Raw genomic sequence first — 20,076 nt, forward strand, 5'->3', positions numbered from 1 at the left:
AAGCATTAGATATGCAAATATGTGTTCAGATCAGAGATACCAAAATTATTCAAATGATTAATTATTCATCATAAAATGTCAATTAATAATTACGAAGCATAAAAGGCATCTTTCTAATGCATCTTTATTTTCTTGGCCTAAAAAGGGCTTCATATGCATGTTCAATTGACTTCTAACAAATTTTAAAAAATTCAACAAAGTAAACAAATTGTAAACAAGTGCAAACTCTGAATTTTAAGAAGAGAACAAATGGGCCCAAAATGAATGAAAGATAAATGAAAAGAAAAACAAAATAAATACAGCCACATTCATGACATAAGCAGCTCTATGTTCACTAACTTGTTAGGTAAGGAGGCAACCTGGCCCAGGAAACAGCCCAACAATTCAAGCTGTGCTTTTGCTTAGCATGTACAGAACGCGTGACATGATGTTTCTCTCTGAATAGACTGATCTTGTTAGGAGGTGGGGAGGTGCTTTGGGGAATTTTTTACACTTTCAGAGAGTCCTCAAAAGAAAAAGCACAGTTTTAAGTTTCCTTAAATTACCTATTGTAATTCTAAAGCCTGCTAAAATATCACTGCGAATGAGAAAATGTTTCACATTGCCTTTACTTCTAAAGAATTTCTCTCTTCGAAGTACTCATTTTTAGAAAGATTATATTTTTGTAAAAAGTCGATTTGAGCTGAGCTGATGATTCAGCATGAGAAGCAACTATGATTCCCAGATAACTGATTTATACATTTATTGTTATTCTTTTTCTTTTTCTTTTTTTACTTTTCAGACACCTGGGGAACTTGTTCTCTGATGACCCAGGGAGTTATTTTAGTCGGGGTGTCCCTGACCTCCTGCTGGTAGATTAATTACATATTTAACATTGCGTTTTCAAGACGAAATGATCAATCTGGACACACAGAGGAGGCAGAGAAGAGAGCGAGGGAGAAAGAGAGGTTGTTAGGAAACAAAACAAGAGATTGCAAAAGGGGAGAGATCAAACAGAAAGAAGGGAGAATGTAGGAAATGCAGTTGGGAAAGGATTTCAAGAAAATGAGGATAAAGGGCAGGAAGGGCTGAAAAGGCGAGCGGGAGGGAGGGCGGGAGGGGAGCGAGGACTGGGGGTTTCAATCCCCGGCGAGGCTGCCGGCGTCCGCGCCCCGCACGCCCCAAGCCTCCCAACTTGAGGCGAAAGCCACCTCCTCGGGCCTGCGGCGCCTCCAACTCACTCCAAGTTTGCCGGGGACTCCTCCGGGGCCCCCGCCCGCCGCCACCCCCGCTCCTTAGTGAGATTGACAGTCGCGTGGAGGAGGCTTTTCCAGGCACAGCCTTTCTCATGGTAATCAGCCCCCGGCATCACCGCCCCGCCGCGGCCGCTCCCGCTCCGCGCGCAGCCCGCGGACCCGGGGCACCGGAAGCGGGGCGGCGGGCGGGGAGCGGGCGGGCGAGCCAGGTCAGCTGACCGGGCGGCGGGGCGGGGGTCGCGGGGTTCCCGGGCGGGGCCGGGGCCGGGGCCGGGGGGAGGGCGAGCGGGGCGGGGGCGACCCTCCCCACCCCCACGCGCTCCCGCGCCGGGGCGGCGGGGCCTTACCCAGAGATCAAATGGAGGGCCGCGGCTGGGGGCGTGGGGGGCCGAGCGCGCCGCGGACGGGGGGCGCCCGGCGGACCTGCTTTGCACCAATAAATTAAGACGCTCATTTGAGTCTCTCGAAGTTTGCCGGTTCCTGTCAGTGGAGGAGACGTTGGCCAAAGCACTGGAGCCGGGGGTCAGCCTTAAACTTCCAAAAAATTAAAAGGAAAGAAGCCCACCCTTCAGCTGGCCGCGCCGCCGGGCCAGGTGACGCGCGAGATCCGCAGCCCGCGGGCCGCGCAGCAGGGACGTTGGGACGGTCTGCGGCTCGCGAGCCCCTGTTTTGATTTTGTTTGAAAGGGCTTCTCAGAGAGATGCTCCTGATTTCTCCCCCCCCCCCCCTCCCTCCTATCCTAGGCTCAACTCCGAATGGATTGGATTGCGAGTTTGCACGTGAGAAACCGTTTGGCTTGGCTTGGACCCCTGCCGCCCCCCCCTCCACCTCCTCCACACACTCCCAGTCCAGGGGTCCCCCTTATCACCCTTCGCTTGCCCTAAGAAATGGACCCCCTCCTGAGTGAACCACACGGGGCCCAAATCATTCTCCAGAGGAAAGATCAATTCTGTTTTCAAAACGAGAAGAAGTTCCTTTTTTAACGTTTTTCTCCACATCGTACAAAATAAACAGAATTTGCTTTCACGTGTATATATTTAGCTGTGGCCAGATTCGAATTCCTTCTACAGCCTGCGTGTTCAAGGGCAGAAACTTTGTATCTCCTCTTCGGGCATCTGGGCCCCGGAGCGGAGCTGGGGGCTGGAGAGGGTGGGGGGGGGGGAGTTGTGAAAGTTGAGGAAATTGACAGCCTGAGAGGTGAATGGGGGGACAGGCACCAGGTCCCGGCTGGAGGGAATAGGAAAACAAAAGTGCATCTTCTCCCCCTGCCTGGGTGGAGGGGATCCTGAGGGAGGCGGTTTGTGTTACTCGGAGAAGCCCTAAATAATTATTTTCCTCCCTCCCATGTCGATTGCAATATTACTTCACATTTGCCTGTATCTGTTGTTTTAATCCCCTTCGTCTGGGCTAATCTCGAAATGGATTATTAATGGAGAAGAGAGACTGAGAAGGAGCGATGCATTGGCAGGACGTGCTCTGCTGGGTGAGGAGCCCAAAGCGAGCAGCCCCCAGTCCCCCCTCTCTCTCCCCACCCTTCCCTGCGCCCTGCGCTCCTGCACCCCGCCGGTCCCACTGCGCCCACCGTCCCCGACCTGGCCTTCGGGCTCAGGGAGTGTTGGGGACAAACTGATAGTCCGGCTTTCTCGGATCCCACCGCCTCTGCGCTGGGGGGGACTCTGCCGGTCAAATGGGGAGGGGGGTGCCAGGGACGTGCCCAGCGCGGGCGGAGGGGTGGGGTGGGGGGGAGGGCAACCTACCAGCCCGCCCAGCCCTCGAGGGGACCCTTCCAGCGCCCCCACCCAGACCTCCACCTGGATGGGAACCTGAAAGACCGCTGTGTCCCTCACGTTGAATACTTGCCTGTCGGAACTCCCAAGGCTAAGCGCTGGGGCTGCCTGCCGCCACTTGAATAATCGCTGAGCCCAGAGTACTCAGATGATGAGGTGTTTTTAGGGGGAAATACTTCAGGGTCTTTTTTTTTGGAAGTCAGATCCTCAGTAACCTGACATTAATATAGATAATAAAGACAAGTGATTCGACAGCCGTTCGATTGGCTCCTTGGACCTGAAGTTTTGCCTGTGAGCATGTGGGTCTGGGCGGTGAGTCCCAATGGCTACCTGGGCTCCCGAAGTTGGGTCCTTCCGGGATCCCTTCCGTGCAGTGGGCTCCTACTTCCTCCGGAGTGGGAGAGGGGAGATGGAAAAGCAAACTTCTAGAGAAGGCTGACTTCTAATTTTTTAAAAAAAAGGGGGGGGGGAGGTGAGAGAGAATGGGAAGAGGAAGAAAAAAGGATATTAATAATAGAGACAAACCTCAGAGGAGGGACTTGATAAGTCTATTATTATACATATTTAGTATATGTAGAATGTTGAAAGAAATGTAAAACAGAACATTGAGAATGTGTCTAACCCATGTTGGAGATCTTTAATAATTTTCCTTTTTTTATTATTAATTTTTAGACTGACGAGCTTGACTGCTCCTCTTCTATAGGTAATTTCTCTGTAATGGGGTGGGCAGAAGATTAATTTGTCCAGCTATTCTCACTGTAATAAATATTCAAGTTAGGAGAAGAGGTGAGTCTGTAACCCAGCCGTGAGAATTGACTTTCTTGCAGCCTAAAGTAAGAATTGGCTGCAGTCATGCTGGTGGCTGTCCCAGCCCCCTTCCCCCCCCCCCAAAAAAAAAAATAAACACACAAAATACAGAGACTTGCACCTCTGGGAGTGTGGATGTGGCAACCCCTGTGGTGGCTTTTCCCTCCTCTGAGTGCAATCGCCAGTGACTCTTACATTCAAAGCCTTGCTTTAGGCACACATTCAAAGCACAGTTCAAAGGAGTTTATCTTCATGTAAGTAAAAGTCTAGTGTTGGATCAGGGTGTTATTTGTTTCAGATTTCATCAGACTGAAAACAGGGGGCTGTGACATAGTAACAATAGGAAAGCAGAAAAAAATGGCACGAGGCTCTTCTTTAGCCCCCTTGACACCTCTATCTTTACCTTTGCTTGGACGCCCTAAGGTTGTGGGACTGGAAGTTTATTTGTGCTCTGAGGTTCGCAAGCACTTTCACTCTTAAAAAAAAAAAAAAAAAAAGCCTCACAGTTCTTTAAGAAATTGAGCCTGAACCATTGGAGGCTAAGAGATTTCTTCCTTTTCCGATAAATGCCTGTGCTCAGCATCCTCAAATTTGGCTGTCTTTATTTACTTCTATATTAGTTCCAATTATGTGCAGTGTAAACCAGCTTTTTGATTAACAAAACAGCAGAGCATTGGTTAAGAACACTTAAACTTCAAAAAAAAAAAATTCCCCAGGGAAGTGGGCTCTGAATTGGTTAATAATGTGCAGTACTTGCTAAATTGCTGACTTCCAGATGTGGAAAATATCTTTCTTGTTTAGGACCTATGTAACCTGATTGGATTACGACAGAAGCGTCACATTGGAAGCTTTTGAGTGATTATTTAATTAACCATACAGTAGAAAGCTGTATTCTCCAGGAAATCCCTTCCATATTTACATAACCAATCCCTTCAGAGCAAAGGTGGAGTCTTTTCTTTTTAATTTTACTTTAATTGCAATATCAAAAAATACATACTCCAAAACTTAGACCCCATGCTGTTTAATATCAAGCTCTTCCTTCCCTGCTAAGTTCCTCTATGGCCTTTCTCCTTTTCCTCCTGCCTCACTCCACACTTTACAGTGAGGTCTCCAGGAGAGGTAGAGGGATTCAGAGACCCGTCCACCCAGAGCTCTCTGTTAATTACTTAGAGACCCTCTTTTTAAAATGCCAAACCACTTTTTAGTTTGAGGATCCGATCCAGAAAGTCATCATACATGCACACACACACACATCCCAAAACACACACACACACACACACACACACACACACACACACCCTAAGATGCAGTTCACATGTAGCTTTTTTTTTTTTCTTTCCTGGCTCTGGCATCTAAAAGAAAAAAATGAAATAAAATAAAAATAAGAGAAAGGGCAAAGAATTTAGTTCCAGAAGCTGTGCTGAGAAATCCACACAACTTCATGTGCATCTCAAATCTGGTCATTAGAGATATCCATATAAGAAGAGGCGATCTGGATTGAGGACCCGGGATCTTCCTCTTCAACTTTCACCCCTTAGAATACTCCAGTTCAGTGAATGGCGTGCACCGCTTTCCGCCCAGAACTCTGTAGGATTTAGTGATGAGGATAATGATGCCAAAGGCTTGACGGGGGGGGGGGGGGGGGGGGGGGGGCGTGGAGAAGGGAGGGAGGGAGGGAGGGAGGGAGAGAGCGAGAGGGAGGGAGAGAGGAAGGGAGGGAGGTGGAATTTCATTTCTTCCACTAAAGCGTTTGCGGAGACTTCAAGGTATAATCTATCCCAGATCCTTTCCCAGAGAGAAACTTGGCGATCACGTTTTCACATGATGCTCACGCTCAGGGCGCTTCAATTATCCCTCCCCACAAAGATAGGTGGCGCGTGTTTCAGGGTCTCTCTCTCTCCTACAGAAAAGAAAAAGAAAAAAATGTCATTAGAAGAGGCGTAACACGTCAGTCCGTCCCCAGGTTTGTGTTTCCTGGAGTGGCTAAAAGAGATCAGTTCTAACCTGCTCCGCAGGAATAACGGTCCTGCCTCCCCACACTCTTGGCGAGGTTTTGTACAGTTTGCTCCGGGAGCTGTTTTCTTCGCTTCCACCTTTTTCTCCCCCACACTCCGCGGCTTCTTCATGCTTTTTCTTCTCACCATTTCTGGCCAAAACTACAAACAAGACTTCGCAGGTAGGTTTTTTTTTTTTTTTTTCCTCTTTTCTCTCTTTTTATTCCCTTTTGGTATGATCACCCCCCCCACTCTCCTTTTATGATTTTCTCCTTGTAAGTGGGGATGTGAGTGTGAAGTGAGAAGGAGTGTCTGTGGGTAGGAATTTCAGGTGGGTTTAGCTCTTTTTTGGCAAGCTTTTCCCACGAGTGACTTCTCCGATTTCTCTCCCACTCCTGCTCTCTCTGCTTCCTTTCCCCTTTTTCTCCTCCCCCAGATAATTTGCCCTGTACCTGTCCATTCAGGTAACCAAAGGTGCCTTTTGCTACCCAAGCTAGGAAAAGTTTTATTGAGAACTATATGATTGGAATAAAAACTCTTCCAGGGGAGAGATTCTGTGCTATTTTCCGCACCTAGGTCCAATTCATTGTACTCAGCAATTAAAACTTAGCAAATACCTGTTAATAATTACAAAACTTGATTGATACAAACCTACCAAATTTGGGGGCAAGTCTTTCTCTTAGAGATGGCAGTCCATCCTCCTCTCCCACCGGAGAAGGCTGTTTTCTAAGCAGAAAGTGTCTGTTTTCTGTCTGCTTAGTGAGTTTCATTTCTTTATTTCATTCTTTGTGTGTATATGTATGTGAAGTAACACCTCACTTCTGTGATGGTAAATAAAGAAGTGAAAGTCCTCATGGAACTTGAGTCGTTTACCAAAGTGGGGGGGGGGTCACTACAGCTGGGACAAAAACTGCTGTCAGGATATCAGGGTTTTATATTAAGGATAACTTTTGAAAATGTATTCTAAATGGCATAATAATACAGATGGATTGAACAGGAGACACATACACACACTTATCCCATTCCATGCTTTGGCACTGAAAAATCAGAGAGAGAGCAGGAGTTCCCAGGAACAGTAGTGAGCCTCGCTAGCATAAATGTGTTGATCTCCCACCTACTTGTCCATGTATTTTCTACATGCTCCCCCTGTAATGATGAAGGCAAGATGACTAACTCCAGAGTTAGGAATAACAGGCAAAGATAAAGTTTACAGCACAAATGCCCGGTCTCTCCTTCTCTCTCTCTCTCTCTCTCTCTCTCTCTCTCTCTCTCTCTCACACACACACACACACACACACATGCTCATAAAACTAGCAGCTTACTTTATTAAACATGTATTTATATGCAATCGTGTGTAAGTCTCAGCAGGAATACAGGCAGGCCAGCTGTTTCATCCCAGACACTTGTGTGACCATTTCTGTGTTTCAGGATTTTTTTTTTCTTCCCCCCCAAGAAAACAATTTCAAATCCAGAGGAGAGCTAAGAAATGACAAAATGTGTCAAACTTACAAACTCTCCCACTACGCCTAGGTTAAATTCAAGGTGCTTTCTAAATAATTCACTTCCCCTTCTCTCTGCTCCCCCCCCCCCCACCCCCACCCCTCTCGGCAAACGTGTGGAAACTGATACTCACTTTCCAGGTTTTCCGCAAAGCTTCCAGCCCGGGAGACAATAGGTGCGGGGCGTGGGGACGGAGTGCGCTCGGCAGAGAAAGGGTTAACGGCCCTGTGTTACAGTTTGCATCTGTTACATCTTTTATAGCCCCCTGTTTAAACTAATCCTCGAGGCACAGCATCTTCCCAACCCCACGGAGTTTCGGGATTCTCCTCCTCTCCTGCCTGCCTCCGAGGTTCCCCTTCTCCAAGTTTTGACAGTTTTCCGCTGGAAAAAAAAAAAAATGCAGCGCCTCTCTCGATTTTTAGGTACAAAAGTTTCGAAGCCAGAAAGGATACGATCATTTAGTAGAGCTTAAAAGTATTGCCGTGGCGGTTGGACTTTCTCTTTCCTTTCTTGAGGGGAAAAAAAAAAAATTTTTTTTTTCTTCTGGAACTATTTAAGGGAACCAGTGTGGGGGAGCATGTGTGTGAGTGAGGTGGGGGGGAAATACTGAAGTAAATATTGTCCAAGTGGCGGAGGTGGGTGGGGGGCAGGGTAAAAGGGGGGGGGGGGGAGAAACAGTGTCCAAAGAGGCTTATAATTATATTTCTTACTCTGGCGTGAAACGGGAAAATCTTAATTTGGGGGCGGGGGGTGGAGGGAAGAAGAGACAGTGCCCCGATCCACTCCGAAAGCGCAGGGGAGGGGTCGCGGGGCGCGTGGGGCTCCCTATAATTACTGTTCTCCATTTGCCCGGGTGTGCTTCACCCGGGGGTTGTTTCGCGTTTGTTTGTTTGTTTGTTTGTTTGTTTGTTTCCTCTCCGGGGAATGGGGTGGGGGGGCGAGACCAGATAAGAGTGAAAGGAAGCGTCGCCTCACCCCAAGTTCCCGAGGCTGGCTGCGGACTTTTCGGAGGAAAGGGTCCGCCGCGCCCCGAGTCGAGCAGCCTCACTGTACTGCCGTGTGCATTCCCTCATACGGTCAGGAGTTATGACTCATTTGGAAGATGTAATTCTTGTCTCTGATCCCCTCGCGGGTGCGACACACCAAACAGTAACAAACACAAAGCGCCTCGGGGCCAAGGCTGGGGCGGGGGGCGGGGAGGGGGCCGCCGAAGTTTCGCTTTGGCGTTGGGGGGGCGCGGATGGGTGCCCGCCGGGGCCCTGGCCCGGCTCCCCGGGGCGGCCCGCGCGCGTTTCAATGGGCGCGGGCGATGCCCACATTGTCGCTGTGTTTGGTTGCTAGATCGAGCCTGCGTGCTGCCGGAGCAGGGCGCCGAGTCCATGCGAACTGCCATCTGATCCGCTCTTATCAATGAAGCAGCCGATCATGGCGGATGGCCCCCGGTGCAAGAGGCGCAAACAAGCCAATCCCAGGAGGAAAAACGGTAAGAACCGGCCCGAACCAAACTTTTCCGGGCCACTCCGCGGCTCCAGACCCAGGGAGCAGAGGGGGGAGAGGGAAAAGGAACCGAGGCGGCGGCGGCGGCGCCCAGGGCTCGCGGGCGAGCCTCCCTCCGCGGCCGGCGCCCGAGCCCTGCGCGCGGGGACCGGCCGGGGGGAGTTGGGGAAGTGCCGGGCAAAGTGAGCGGCGGGCGCCCGCGGGCTCCGGCGCGGGGGTCCGCGCGGGGCCCCGCGCCCCATCCCCGCCGCCCCTCGCGCCCCCGCCTCCGCCCTCCCTCCACCTCCGCCTCCCGCTCCGCTAGCTCCCGGCCCGCCGGGTCCACGGCCGGGCTGCGGAGCGTCCGGCGAGGGCAGGGCGGGGGCCCGGGCGCCGGGTTCTGCGGGATCCAGGGGCGGGGGCGGGGGTGGCTCGGGGACGGCGAGGGAAGGAGAGGGGGCCCGGGGCTGTGCCTCTGCGAGGCGCAAAGTTTCTTCCCGGAGTCGCCCGGTTGCCTCTCCTAAGCCAAGTAACGGTTCGCGGGCAGCGGGGCCCGGCTGGGCGCGCCCGGGCTCCGCGGTGGGAGGGATTCGGCCGCCCCGCGCGGGGTCCGGCGGGGTCCGGGCGGGCTTGGGGTGGGTGGCTTCTCTCCAGCGGGCGCTGGCCCCTCGCCGGGGGCTGGCCAGTCGAAGGGCACGGGGAGACTTTTCTGGACAGTTTCTACGTGGTCAGGAGGAGCCCGCTATCCAGGCTGCGTCGGGAAGGAGGAAGAAGATGGGGGTGCGAGGGGGACACACAGATAGGAGGTGGGAGATGAAAGCGGTGACAGTTTAGTAGGTCCATCTTGGAGAGAGGCAGAGAAGGGGGAGGGAGAGAGAGCGAGGGAGTAAAAGAGAAAGAGAGAGAGAGAGAGAGACCCCCTAGGTATTACCCCCAAACAAAATCGTGGGAATAAAAGAGAAAAGTGATTGGCAAGAGCGCAGAAGGCGCCTGGGGGAGGGGAGAGAGCTGGGGACCAGAGACGGGTGCCGGGGGAGCTGACGGAGGATACCGAGTTTAAAAGAAAAGCCAGCCCCCCAAAACAAACACGCGAACTAGCGCCAGCTCAGCCTGGGAAAGGAAACTTCTCGCTCCCCTCGCTCTCGGCCGGAGCACGGGCGCGGGGCCGCGGTCACGCTCCGGAGCTGGACCCGGGGACGCGGCGCTGGCCCGGCCTCCGGCCTCCCGCAGCCCAGCCCTCGCCTCGCGGGGTCGCCGGGCCCACTTTGAAGCAACTTTCCTCCCGAGAAGACGACCGTGCGAGCCCCCGGCCTGCCCTGAGCGGCGCGGCGCGGGGAGGGGGCGCTGGGGGCGCAGCGTGGGGTGTTGGAGGGGAAAAACACAAAGACTAGAGAAATTTGATTAGAGACAAATGATGCTGCTCCCTGTCTCTCTCTCTCTGTTCCTCTGTCTCTGTCTCTGTCTCTCTCTAGGTTTTGTGTGTGTGTGTGTGTGTGTGTGTGTGTGTGTGTGTGTGTCTTTTGCTTGTTGTGGTGGAGGTGTCGAGCCATATGGGGGAGTGATAGAGGAATTTTAGTCAGAAACTGTTCGTTACGTTATCCTGCCTTTTCCCTTTGTGCTGCCTTTGATCTATTTGCCTGGCTTGGTATTACACAAAAAACAAGTATAATAATATATTCCCCAACATCCAGTCCAGGCTGTCTCTCTCTTTCGCTAATTTTTTCTTCACTCTAGTGTCTGGCATTATTTAAGGGGGTCCTTCCACAGGAGACCTCCCCTTCCCCATCACTGGGTCATTTAGTAGTCACTGGAATTACACCTAGTGTCCCCTCTCCTCTCTTGTGTTTCCTCTTCCTTTTATTAAATGTTGGTTATTGATTTTCTAAAATCGATGTCTGTTGTGGGGCTCCCCCCACCCCCTTTTACAAGTATCTAAAGCACGTTGCTGATCAACTGGATAACAAAAGCTTTGTGTCAAGGAGGCTTTTTCCCCTTGTGTTAAACAATCTTTTTTTTTTTTTTTTTTTTTTTGAGAGAGAGAGAGAGAGAGAAAAAAAAGGGAATGAAATTTAAAGCAAGGTTCCCAGAAGTGTTGCTTTGCAGAATCGACTATTTAAAATGTTTGTTTCTTCTTGCCCGCCCCCTCCCATCCCCTTCGGGGATTTTGCCACCGTTGACCAGCCTGGCCCCAGGAGTGAGGTCAGGCCGGAGCCCAGGTCTGGGGAAATAGAGGGCTCCAGGCTTCCTGGGAACCGCTGGGAAGGGGGAGGGGGAGTTGGCGCTCGGAGAGGGAGGCCTGCTGGGGGCTGTACAGGTGGACTGAGCACCAGGGAGGGGCTCTGCCTCCGTCGTGGACCCTGCACCCATTTCCCCTCCGCCCAGCCACTCACTTGGGAGAAGCCACACTCTGAAATGGAAAGTTGAATTGCACGTTTTAAGGCGTTTCGCCCAGTCTCTGCACACTGCACAGCAAGCCTGTCCATCTCTGAGGGCTTCTCGAACTTTGACTATTACCTGTCTCTTTTCCCAAGTAATCTCTGGGAAAACGTGCTGTGAATTGGTGACTTGTATGTGTTTTGCTTTGGGTTTAATTTGACCGGGCAATGTCCTAGTTTTCAGAAGCAGGTAGAAGAGTTTTCTTCCCCATTTTTTTTTTTTTCTCATCAAGCATGTATCCAATGCCTTTTCCTTTGGGAATTGCCAGGATTTATCTGAACTGAGTGGATTTTTCTTCTTTCCTGGATTCATGGAAAATATGTCACTTTTGAGCTTGTGTCTTTGCTGATAACACTAAATATGATGATGCTTATCAAAATCATATAGAAATTCCTGGAAAGAAATAATGGCAATACTAATCATAGAAGTAGAAGCTGCAAAGAAAAGAGAAAAAAGATGGTCATCCAGGGAACTAGAATTGCACTTTATATAATTTTAATGAAGTCAACAGTGTATATATAGACTAAGGCGACAAGGAGATAAAATGTGTAAAGCTGTGTGTGTGTGTGTGTGTGTGTGTGTGTGTGTGTGTGTGTGAAAGGCCGGTCAAGAATGTGGGTTAGATGGAAGATGAGGCTGTATACGATTATTAAAAAGCAAAGGAGAAGGAGGCAGCTCTAGGAAAATAAATTTACAAAGAGAGAAATGAGAAACTAAAATCTAGCCTTTCGTGTTCTCAGGCTAGAAAGATGCCTGGCAGAGACAGTGCCAGGGCCAAGTTAATCCATAGTGGACAGTCTCCTTTGGCCCACATAGAAAGCCTGAAATCTCTTCCCAGAAAATAAGATGTGCAGGAGGAAAGGGGGAGAGGGGTGAGGGGGAAGGAGGCAAAAAGCAAGTTGCCGCACACAAGAATGTGTGTCGGTTTCAAGAAGTTCAGTCAGATGATCTTCAGTCGCCTGACTCACTTTGTAACACTTTCACTGAAGCTGGAGAGGAGGGGAAAACCCACCCCCACCCCCCTTCAATTCCCCTGATTATACCCCACTATCTCCACGCAGCCTTGGAGTCAGAAGCGAGCACTGGGGATGCCGGCTGCTGCCGCCCCTGGCACAGCCCCCGGTGGTAACTTGCAAAGTTTGTTGCTTTAGCCCCTGTTGCAGGCAGCGGCTCCTGGGGATGCCCGGCTTCCCTCCTGCCTCCCGCAGAGCCTGGGAAGGCCGGCCTGCCTCCCCAGCCCACCACCTTCCAGCATCAGCCTCCGAAAAACTGCACATACACATGCACGTTGTAACAAAAATCAGATCAAGAAACTGTTTCAGAAAAGGGAATGAAGTTGCCTTTTACGTGAAAACTGAACTCGGAGTGGAGGAAACAAGGAAATGGAAGGAAGAAAGGAAAGTTAAATTGGATTGTTCTGCAAAGTTTCAGCTAAAGGTTTGGGGAAATCTTTGGGGCCTGGGGGAGATTTTTACAAATGCCTTTGGTCTCTGACGTTCAGTGGTAGAGAGTGGGGCTAAAGCTGGATGTTTTCAGGACTGTGGATCCTCGAGGAGAAACAATCAGATGGGCAGAGATGATCTTCCTTGTTTAAGATAAGCCCTCACTTGCTACCACTTCCTTAAGGGAGTGGAGTGCTGGTGGTAGATGCTTAGAAGCAATAGGGGACACACGAGTTGCTCCTGGTTCAGAGATGCTGAAAGGACAAGGAGGAGACATTCAGGCAGGCCCTCCTTCAGGAGGTGGCTGCTCTCTGAGAGGTGAAGTTGGGATGGGGCGGCCTCCCATCAGAGTCCCTCCGTGCAGGGAGTTACCTTCGCATCAGTCAGTTCAGACTTGGTTATCTTTGCAAGTGTGAAAGCCTTTTGCCACTGCTTTCTTCCTAAAGTTGATGAGCTTATTAGGAAGCCTGTGTTGCTGGCACGCACAGCACTCAGAAGCAGCTTGGATGGCAGGTACCACACAGGGCTCGCCAAAGATATCCATCTCCATCCTTTCCTCTCTGTGGAGATCTTCCGCAAGTTTTGTCACGCTGTACGCCCACGACACTGAGGGCTGCGTATCTATCTGTTTCCTTTTGGTTTGGAAAAACCAAGTCCATTGGGGTAGAAACCATGCCTTCCTTCACAGCAGAGCCACTCGTCTGCTGGCGCCCATGGCCTGCCGCGCCTCTAGGAGTAAGGGTCAGCTAAGGATTTCAAACTTTACATTGTTTCTCTGTTGCCAAATAAAAATAAAGTCACGTCTTCAAGCGTTCTTTTCCAAATACGAGTAAAGCCAAGATTGAAAAGTTCCCCACTTAGCTGCTATGTCATAGGCTGCAGATGCTTCCTTCCTTGCTTGCTTAATGTGCTCAAAGTAAAGAAAATTCCAAGAGGTTATCAAAGACCCTCCTCATACTGCATTAAGAATATTTCCTGGGGGGAAAAAAATGTGTGTGCCCTGAAGGTAGGAAGGGAGGGTGTTGCTGGCTCTGTAGCAGAGCTGCGTTTATTCCAAGATGGGGGGAGATTCCTGTCCTCACAACAGTTTTTGTCATCTGCATTCTTCCAAGGCTTTTAAGGTGCATTTTCTTCTGTGTGAAAGGGAACGCTTTGTCCTTTTCCTTTCCAGCACTGTGGCTTCCCAAGGTAGACACTATTTTGTGCCTGTCACAGAGAGAGGGAGTGCAGGTTTGCAATGCTCACAGACAATTGATTGTCTGCCCTAATGTGTTTCATTTACATGTTTATAACGTCAATGGTGCTGGGGTGTCCACTGTACCATTCATTCCCGCATTCCCACAAGGGGGCAATTGTCTGAATGGCCAAGTCAGACACCTTTTTGATTGCTCTTTGGTTGTCTTTTTAGAGCAAAGAGATAAAGGAGGAAAATCTGTGATGCAGAAACACTAGTTGAAAATACACAGAATTAAATGTCACCACAAAAGCAGATGTTAACATAAGCCCAAATATGCTTTTTAGCCAAGATGTGAAGGTTGGGGGGAAAAAAATAATTCAGAGCAGAGGGAAGGATGATTTAAAACCAATAAATATAGACCTGCTCCCTCCTCCCTATTTCTTTTCTTTCTTTAGCAATCAGAAGATGAAATGTGATTTTTCCTTTTCATTTTTAAGCCTTGAAACATCTAGGCACCTCCTCATTATTTGTGTGTTTGCTGTGATTTGTGAATTTGGTATATATTTACATAGCTCTGTTTATGCCAATAGCATCAGCTTACCACTTGGAAAATCTATTGAATGACTATTTGGGCTGTGGGGAGTGTAAACTTTTAAAAAGTAAGAGCCAAGTATTTCTTCATCAAGCTTTTCTTTTTTTTAAAAGGAAAGCAGTAATAATCAGTAGACTCTATGGAAGTCTTTGCCTTAATAGCTATGTGCCAAATACTTTTATCTTGGGTGACAGTTGTGTTGCAGTGAAAGCTCTCAGGAAAAGTGTAACTAGTAGTTACAAAGTAAATAAAGGATTTTGTTTTAAGGTGCTGGGTACCGTTTTTATACTGTGTGTGTGTGTGTGTGTGTGTGTGTGTGTGTGTGTGTGTGTGTGTGTGTGTGTTGTCTTGTAATTCCTCTGAGGGAGGTGAGAAGAAAAGCCCTCCATGCCTGTGTTTTTTTGGCTTTTCCCTTCAATCAGTTCTCGGTTCCATATTATGCATGTATGTAGTACACATGAATACACCTGCTTTGGGAGAAAAAAAAAAGATTTCACAGTTCAGATGGTGCCTTGCTGGTTCATTTAGGAAATACAGTTATTAGAAGTTGGTCTGATTGCACGTGTGGTCCACAAAGAGAGAAAATACGAACTCCCATGTCATCTGGTGGGAGGTAAACAGGGGGGAGTCAAACTTTTATAATTTCGTAGTAAATCAGGGAGGAAAAATCGCCAGTGTGTGAAAAGATTTTTGCCTCTCCGGGAAGACACACACAGTAGCTGCACCGTTAGCTGAACCCCTGACACGGCGGTCTTTTGAATGCCTTAGGTATGATTTCACTTTCGCTCACATCAATGCTGACCTGAATGCCTTTCATATCTGATCCGCTGTGTCTCTCCCAGTAAACATCCCCTGAGGGGAGAACAAAGAAAGGAGCTCTTCTTCTTCTTAATCACAATTCAGCCCTTTCACCGCCGGCAGGCTCCATTTGCATTCTGCCACGGAAAGCCAAGATGAAAAGAAAGAGAGGGAGAGAGAGAGAGAGAGAGAGAGAGAGAGAGAGAGAGAGAGAGAGAGAGAGAGAGAGAGAGAGAGAGGAGGAAGAGAGGCAGAGGGTAGTGGCTGAGTAAAATAACTTAGGTGTTTGTGGCTGTTTGTTGGGCTTTCCCTAGTTACCAGCCTTATATAGTTGATGCTCAACCAGGCCCTGTCCCTCCTGACAGGCATATAGTGTTACAAGATGGCATGTCTGTACTATTCATGGCCACCGGCTCGACACTTGAGGTAAAAAGTGTCAGGGAGGGATCAGATTCTCCCCCAGAAGCCTGTTCCACTTGGGCATAGGTGTGTGGGCCTCCCACTCTTGAGTTCTGCCTACTGTGGGGCTTTACTCTGATTGTTTACCATCAGACAGGGGAGGTGAGTGAGGGCGGGAGGGGGGGGGGGGCGGGCAGGCTGGAGGCCGCTCAGGAGAAGGGATCAAGTCTCCCAGGGCCCTGGTCTGGTTTCAGGGGTGTGTGTCTGGCCCAGAGGGAAAGGGAGAGGTGCCTGCACACACTGATAAATCTTCAGGAAAACTGGAAAAGACTTTCCCATTTTTCCCCCTGACTTTTTATGATAATTCATATTTTCAAATGAAAGGGGAAAAAAGCCAAGAAAGAAACTCTCAAATGAGCCAAAAAGGAGAAAAAAAAATTCTCTGAAAAGAATTTTAGGGGGAAAAGTTGTTCTATTTTAAAAAGCTTTGAGGGCTGTAAAGTGCCACGTTTTTCACACCTTCTCCATACTTTTTTTTCAGATTTTTTTAGTATGTTTAACATTTGTGAGATGACAGCCTTTTTGTATCTCAAACTGGATGTTGCAAGATTGGTAGGGAGGGGTTGGTGGTATTCGCGTTTTCTTGGGAGAGAAAGTTTATGCCTAAAGGGCTCCTTCTTGCTGGGAACTGTTTAAACCCTCGCAGGCCGACCTGTCAGGTTTTACCGTGCGACGTGCGTCCATTTCCAACATGCAAACGTAACGTGCAGTTAATGGTATTGGAAAGACACCACAGCGCGAGCAGACACCTCTCGTGACAACTTTTCAGCTACATTATCTTGCTCCTAAACTATCTCGTCTTTTTCTTTTCCTCTTTCTGAAACCACTTTTAAGATACCAACAGTTTTTCTTCAACAATTAGATTAAGCATGTAACACACACACACACACACACACACACACACACACACACACACACACCTTTAGAAGGACAATCGCTTCACATGGCAGCGTGAAGAGTTGGCTTTCCGGATAACCGTTGTGGCAGATTTCAGAGATGCTGAAGCGCATCTAGTTTTGTAAGCGCACAACTAGTGGAGATATTAGAAGTTGTATAGGGCATGTGACACAGATTCCTGATTTTCTCCCCCCAGAAGATTTACAGAATTTCCCAAAAGAGATTATCCCTACACCTTCCACCCCTCCTACCCACCCCCATGACCCAAGCAGTGAAGGATTTAGGCAGATTTACTTCAGTAAACACCTTTGGACACTTGGGGGGAAAGTGGGAGTCTGTTTGCAAAAGGAGGCTTTTGTTAAGTGAGGTGCCGGGATAATGCTTTACCAGGCAGCTGTGATATTAACCTACCCAGCAATGAGGGAACACTCTTTAACGCTTTGCGTGCCTGGCCCTTCGCGCTCAGCAGATAAAATCCCAGCTCTCTGAAGACACTTAGAATTCTGGCTCTACCCGTTTATTATTCAGACAAGTCCTGCAGACGTGAAAACTGTTCAAGCTTTTAAAACAATGTGGTTTAATTAGATGAGGTGGACTTCCATTGCTCATAAGCCCTCCAAATGGTGGTTTATAATTGGCAAGGAGAAAAAAAAAAGAAAAAGAAAAAAGAAAGGAATCAGGCAGCACATTAAAAATTCCAGGAAATATCTTTAGAAAAGCTATTTTCATTTCCAGCTTTTAAAATATTAGACTAGGGTAGCTAGAGGGAATGAAGCAGCTGGGCGTCTCTCTCCTGACTCTAAAGGACACCAGAAGTTTGTGATGCAGAAGCTGCAAGAGGCTAATTCAGAGGGTGGCATTCTGGAAGCCCTCGCCCCTTTTCAAGCGGGGGAGGGTGGGGGGGGGGTTGCCTAGCTTCCGGAACTTGGGAAATCATGTGAGCCTTATAATCAGGGCCTCAGGCCGGCTCTGACCAACCTGAAATTCTGCAAAGCCAGCAGAGGGGCATTTGTAAGAGGAAGGGAGTTAATAGCTGTGTTTTGCTGGGCACAAGAATAACTTTACAGGTGCTGCATTCGGGCTCAAATAAAGATTGCCTTATTTAGTTTAGAAAGGGAGCGTAGGTGTCAACCTTGGAGCAGCCACCAACGTGTGAGAAAGTAAAGGGTATGAGACATGACAGAATTAAAGGTGTTTGCTATGTTGTTACACCGTGTGTCAGGCTGCAAGCTCCCTTTGTCACAGCCTCCTGGTGATTTGACAGCGCAAATCTACTTCCCTCCTAGGTGAGACAGCATTTTCTAAGTGGAGTTATAAATACACGGTACATCCCTCGCGTGCACCCTGCCTCCCAGACCCGTGAGTCCTATCCGAAAGCATCTTGCGCTGAGACACCGTGAACAAATGATGTGCACAGGCGGGGCGGCTGTGCGTGCGGGGGCCCGGGCACCGCCGGCATCACAGTAGCTGGCATTGACTGTTGTTTGGCAAGAAGTTCCTCTGCCAAATCATCCAATAATTAAGTTTTATGTTATTTGTACGAACGACCAAGCATGCAGTATTCCTTTTCAAATCAAAGGGAGGCTTAAAATTACTTTTTGAACACTTTCAGACCATGGTCAGGTCACAGTTTGGGGGCTGAATTAAAATGATCTCATTCATGATCTAATTGAGGTTGGCAAAACCTTAGCAGTAGCAGGAGTACATAAATATAAATCAAAGACCAAAATTTAGCAAATCATATCATTTGCTAGAAATCTGCTCATGAATTATTCTCCGATTGCCAACCCAGAAGTTAAACTTTGTCTCCCCTCAGCAACAGTAACTGCGCATATTTTTTCAGGCTCCTGACAGGAAAGTTAGAGATGCTGAGAAGAGGAAAGAGAAGGAAGATGATCGGTTTCTCATCAGATATTGTGTGTTTGCGACCCAAGAAAGTACGATAGCTAATCAAGCTGTGTGCGTTACAGTGGATGCTGCAGTCTTGGTTAGAAATTAATATCAGCTTCTGAAAACCAGATTTTGGAAGAGCAAGCAGCTGGGACACATAAGGGGTGGAAGGGGCGCAAACATTTCAAGAAGGATCTGATTGAACTTTGCTTTCATTTTTCCAGTTGAATGTAATCATCATAATGATTCATGCATTTTTGTAACAAATTTAGTTCAATGGCTGAGCTGAAGGGATATTTGGAGGAGTCGTTAGAATTAAAGGACAACACGGAAATGGTGGTGTACATATTTAAGTTACCTTTGTTTCCTTTTTTAAAAGAAATATTACTATGAAATTAAGACTCCGGATCCTGTAATCTACGAGATTAAATGTTATGCTCTATTGTATGCAATCCATTTTTAGTTCTTCGTTTCTCTTGATTGCTGTATATGTTATCTCAACGTAGACCCACACACACATTACTTTAAACTGAAGGAGACCTAATTCTGAACTTGAATATTGTCAAGTTAAAAATTTTAAATCCCACTTAAATGAAGGTATTCTTTCAAGCAAACAATTAGTGCAGAACTAGTCAGTTTAGCTAACTTTATTTGTCACAAGAGCAAACTATATGAAGGTGTACTTTTGAATTACCATGGAAACATTTTTAAATAATCCCAGGTAATAGAGGTAAATGACTGCATTATTTTGGGACCAGGTAAATTGTCCTTAATGATTTCCCATGACAAAAGGCAAACATGCTCTACATAGAAATGTGTAATACATTTTCATACATTGCTGGTATGACAATATAGTGATTTTTGTTGTTTATATGGTTTCATATTTCTTTTTATCATCAACTCAAGGAAAAAAAGGTACTCCTGACAAGGTGATAGACACTGCCTCCCAAAATAAGTAATCAGTAATAGATCCACAGATTAAGATATCACACTATTTATGAGATGAGATTTTTTCCCCTCTCTCTTAAATGGATGAGTAAATTTCAAGGATTCAATGCCCAAGTGATCTATACATGTAGAATATGGCTTTCACTGTTTCCTAGTGCAAACTGTATTTATATTGTCTTATATATCCGACTTAACTGTAATCGAAGAAACTTTGTGCCTATTCTTGGAAGTACCTAAGTTTCTGTTTTAGACACAAAGCACATCAATGGAAGTGTTTCGCATCATGAGATTTCTCAGTTTTAAGAGGTGAGGTTTATATATAAAGACTTCAGTGAGCGGTGTTTTCCTAATAAATAGGCCCATTGGGCGGGAAAATTCTCTAAGCAATACTGTTGTCCTACAGGTTTCCATCACCTTTGCTCTGCTGAAGGGCATTTGAAAGCTAAATACAGGTCCTATGCACACATACACAAATGCACCCCAGGACCCCAACCCTGCTGCTACTTCTCTTAAACTTTCACTGCAATCATAGAGCTTGTGAATGAATGAAACACATTTCAACAGAAATAGTAGAGGTGAGGAATTCATCGAGACTCCTGTTTGGTAGGATTTATTGTAAGAGAGAAAGTGTACCCTGT

General features: G+C 47.9%; 1 protein-coding gene and 1 long non-coding RNA gene across 6 annotated transcripts in view; one reads left to right on the plus strand and one right to left on the minus strand.

Annotated features, from left to right (window-relative positions):
• The first annotated feature begins 5,579 nt into the window (after positions 1–5,579).
• Positions 5,580–20,076, plus strand: part of ZEB2 (zinc finger E-box binding homeobox 2) — a 134,782-nt gene continuing 120,285 nt past the window's right edge. For 2 of the 5 annotated variants that reach the window (XM_079783251.1, XM_079783255.1), the window contains exons 1-2: positions 5,580–6,005; positions 8,665–8,806. In XM_079783251.1, coding sequence (XP_079639377.1) covers positions 8,734–8,806 — 73 coding nt within the window. In that variant the 5' untranslated portion in view covers positions 5,580–6,005; positions 8,665–8,733. Of the gene's footprint in view, positions 6,006–7,613; positions 7,746–8,427; positions 8,456–8,664; positions 8,807–20,076 lie in introns of those variants that run through there. The other 3 variants (XM_079783253.1, XM_079783252.1, XM_079783254.1) reach the window with 3 other exon arrangements.
• Positions 5,597–7,583, minus strand: LOC307106640. The gene is made up of 3 exons (XR_013814140.1): positions 7,457–7,583; positions 5,834–5,985; positions 5,597–5,729 (listed from the first exon to the last, which is right to left on the minus strand). It is a non-coding gene; the product is annotated as an uncharacterized lncRNA (long non-coding RNA).

This window comes from Cnephaeus nilssonii (assembly GCF_951640355.1).
Source record: "Cnephaeus nilssonii genome assembly, chromosome: 10".
In the NCBI taxonomy this organism is placed as follows: Eukaryota; Metazoa; Chordata; class Mammalia; order Chiroptera; family Vespertilionidae; genus Cnephaeus; species Cnephaeus nilssonii.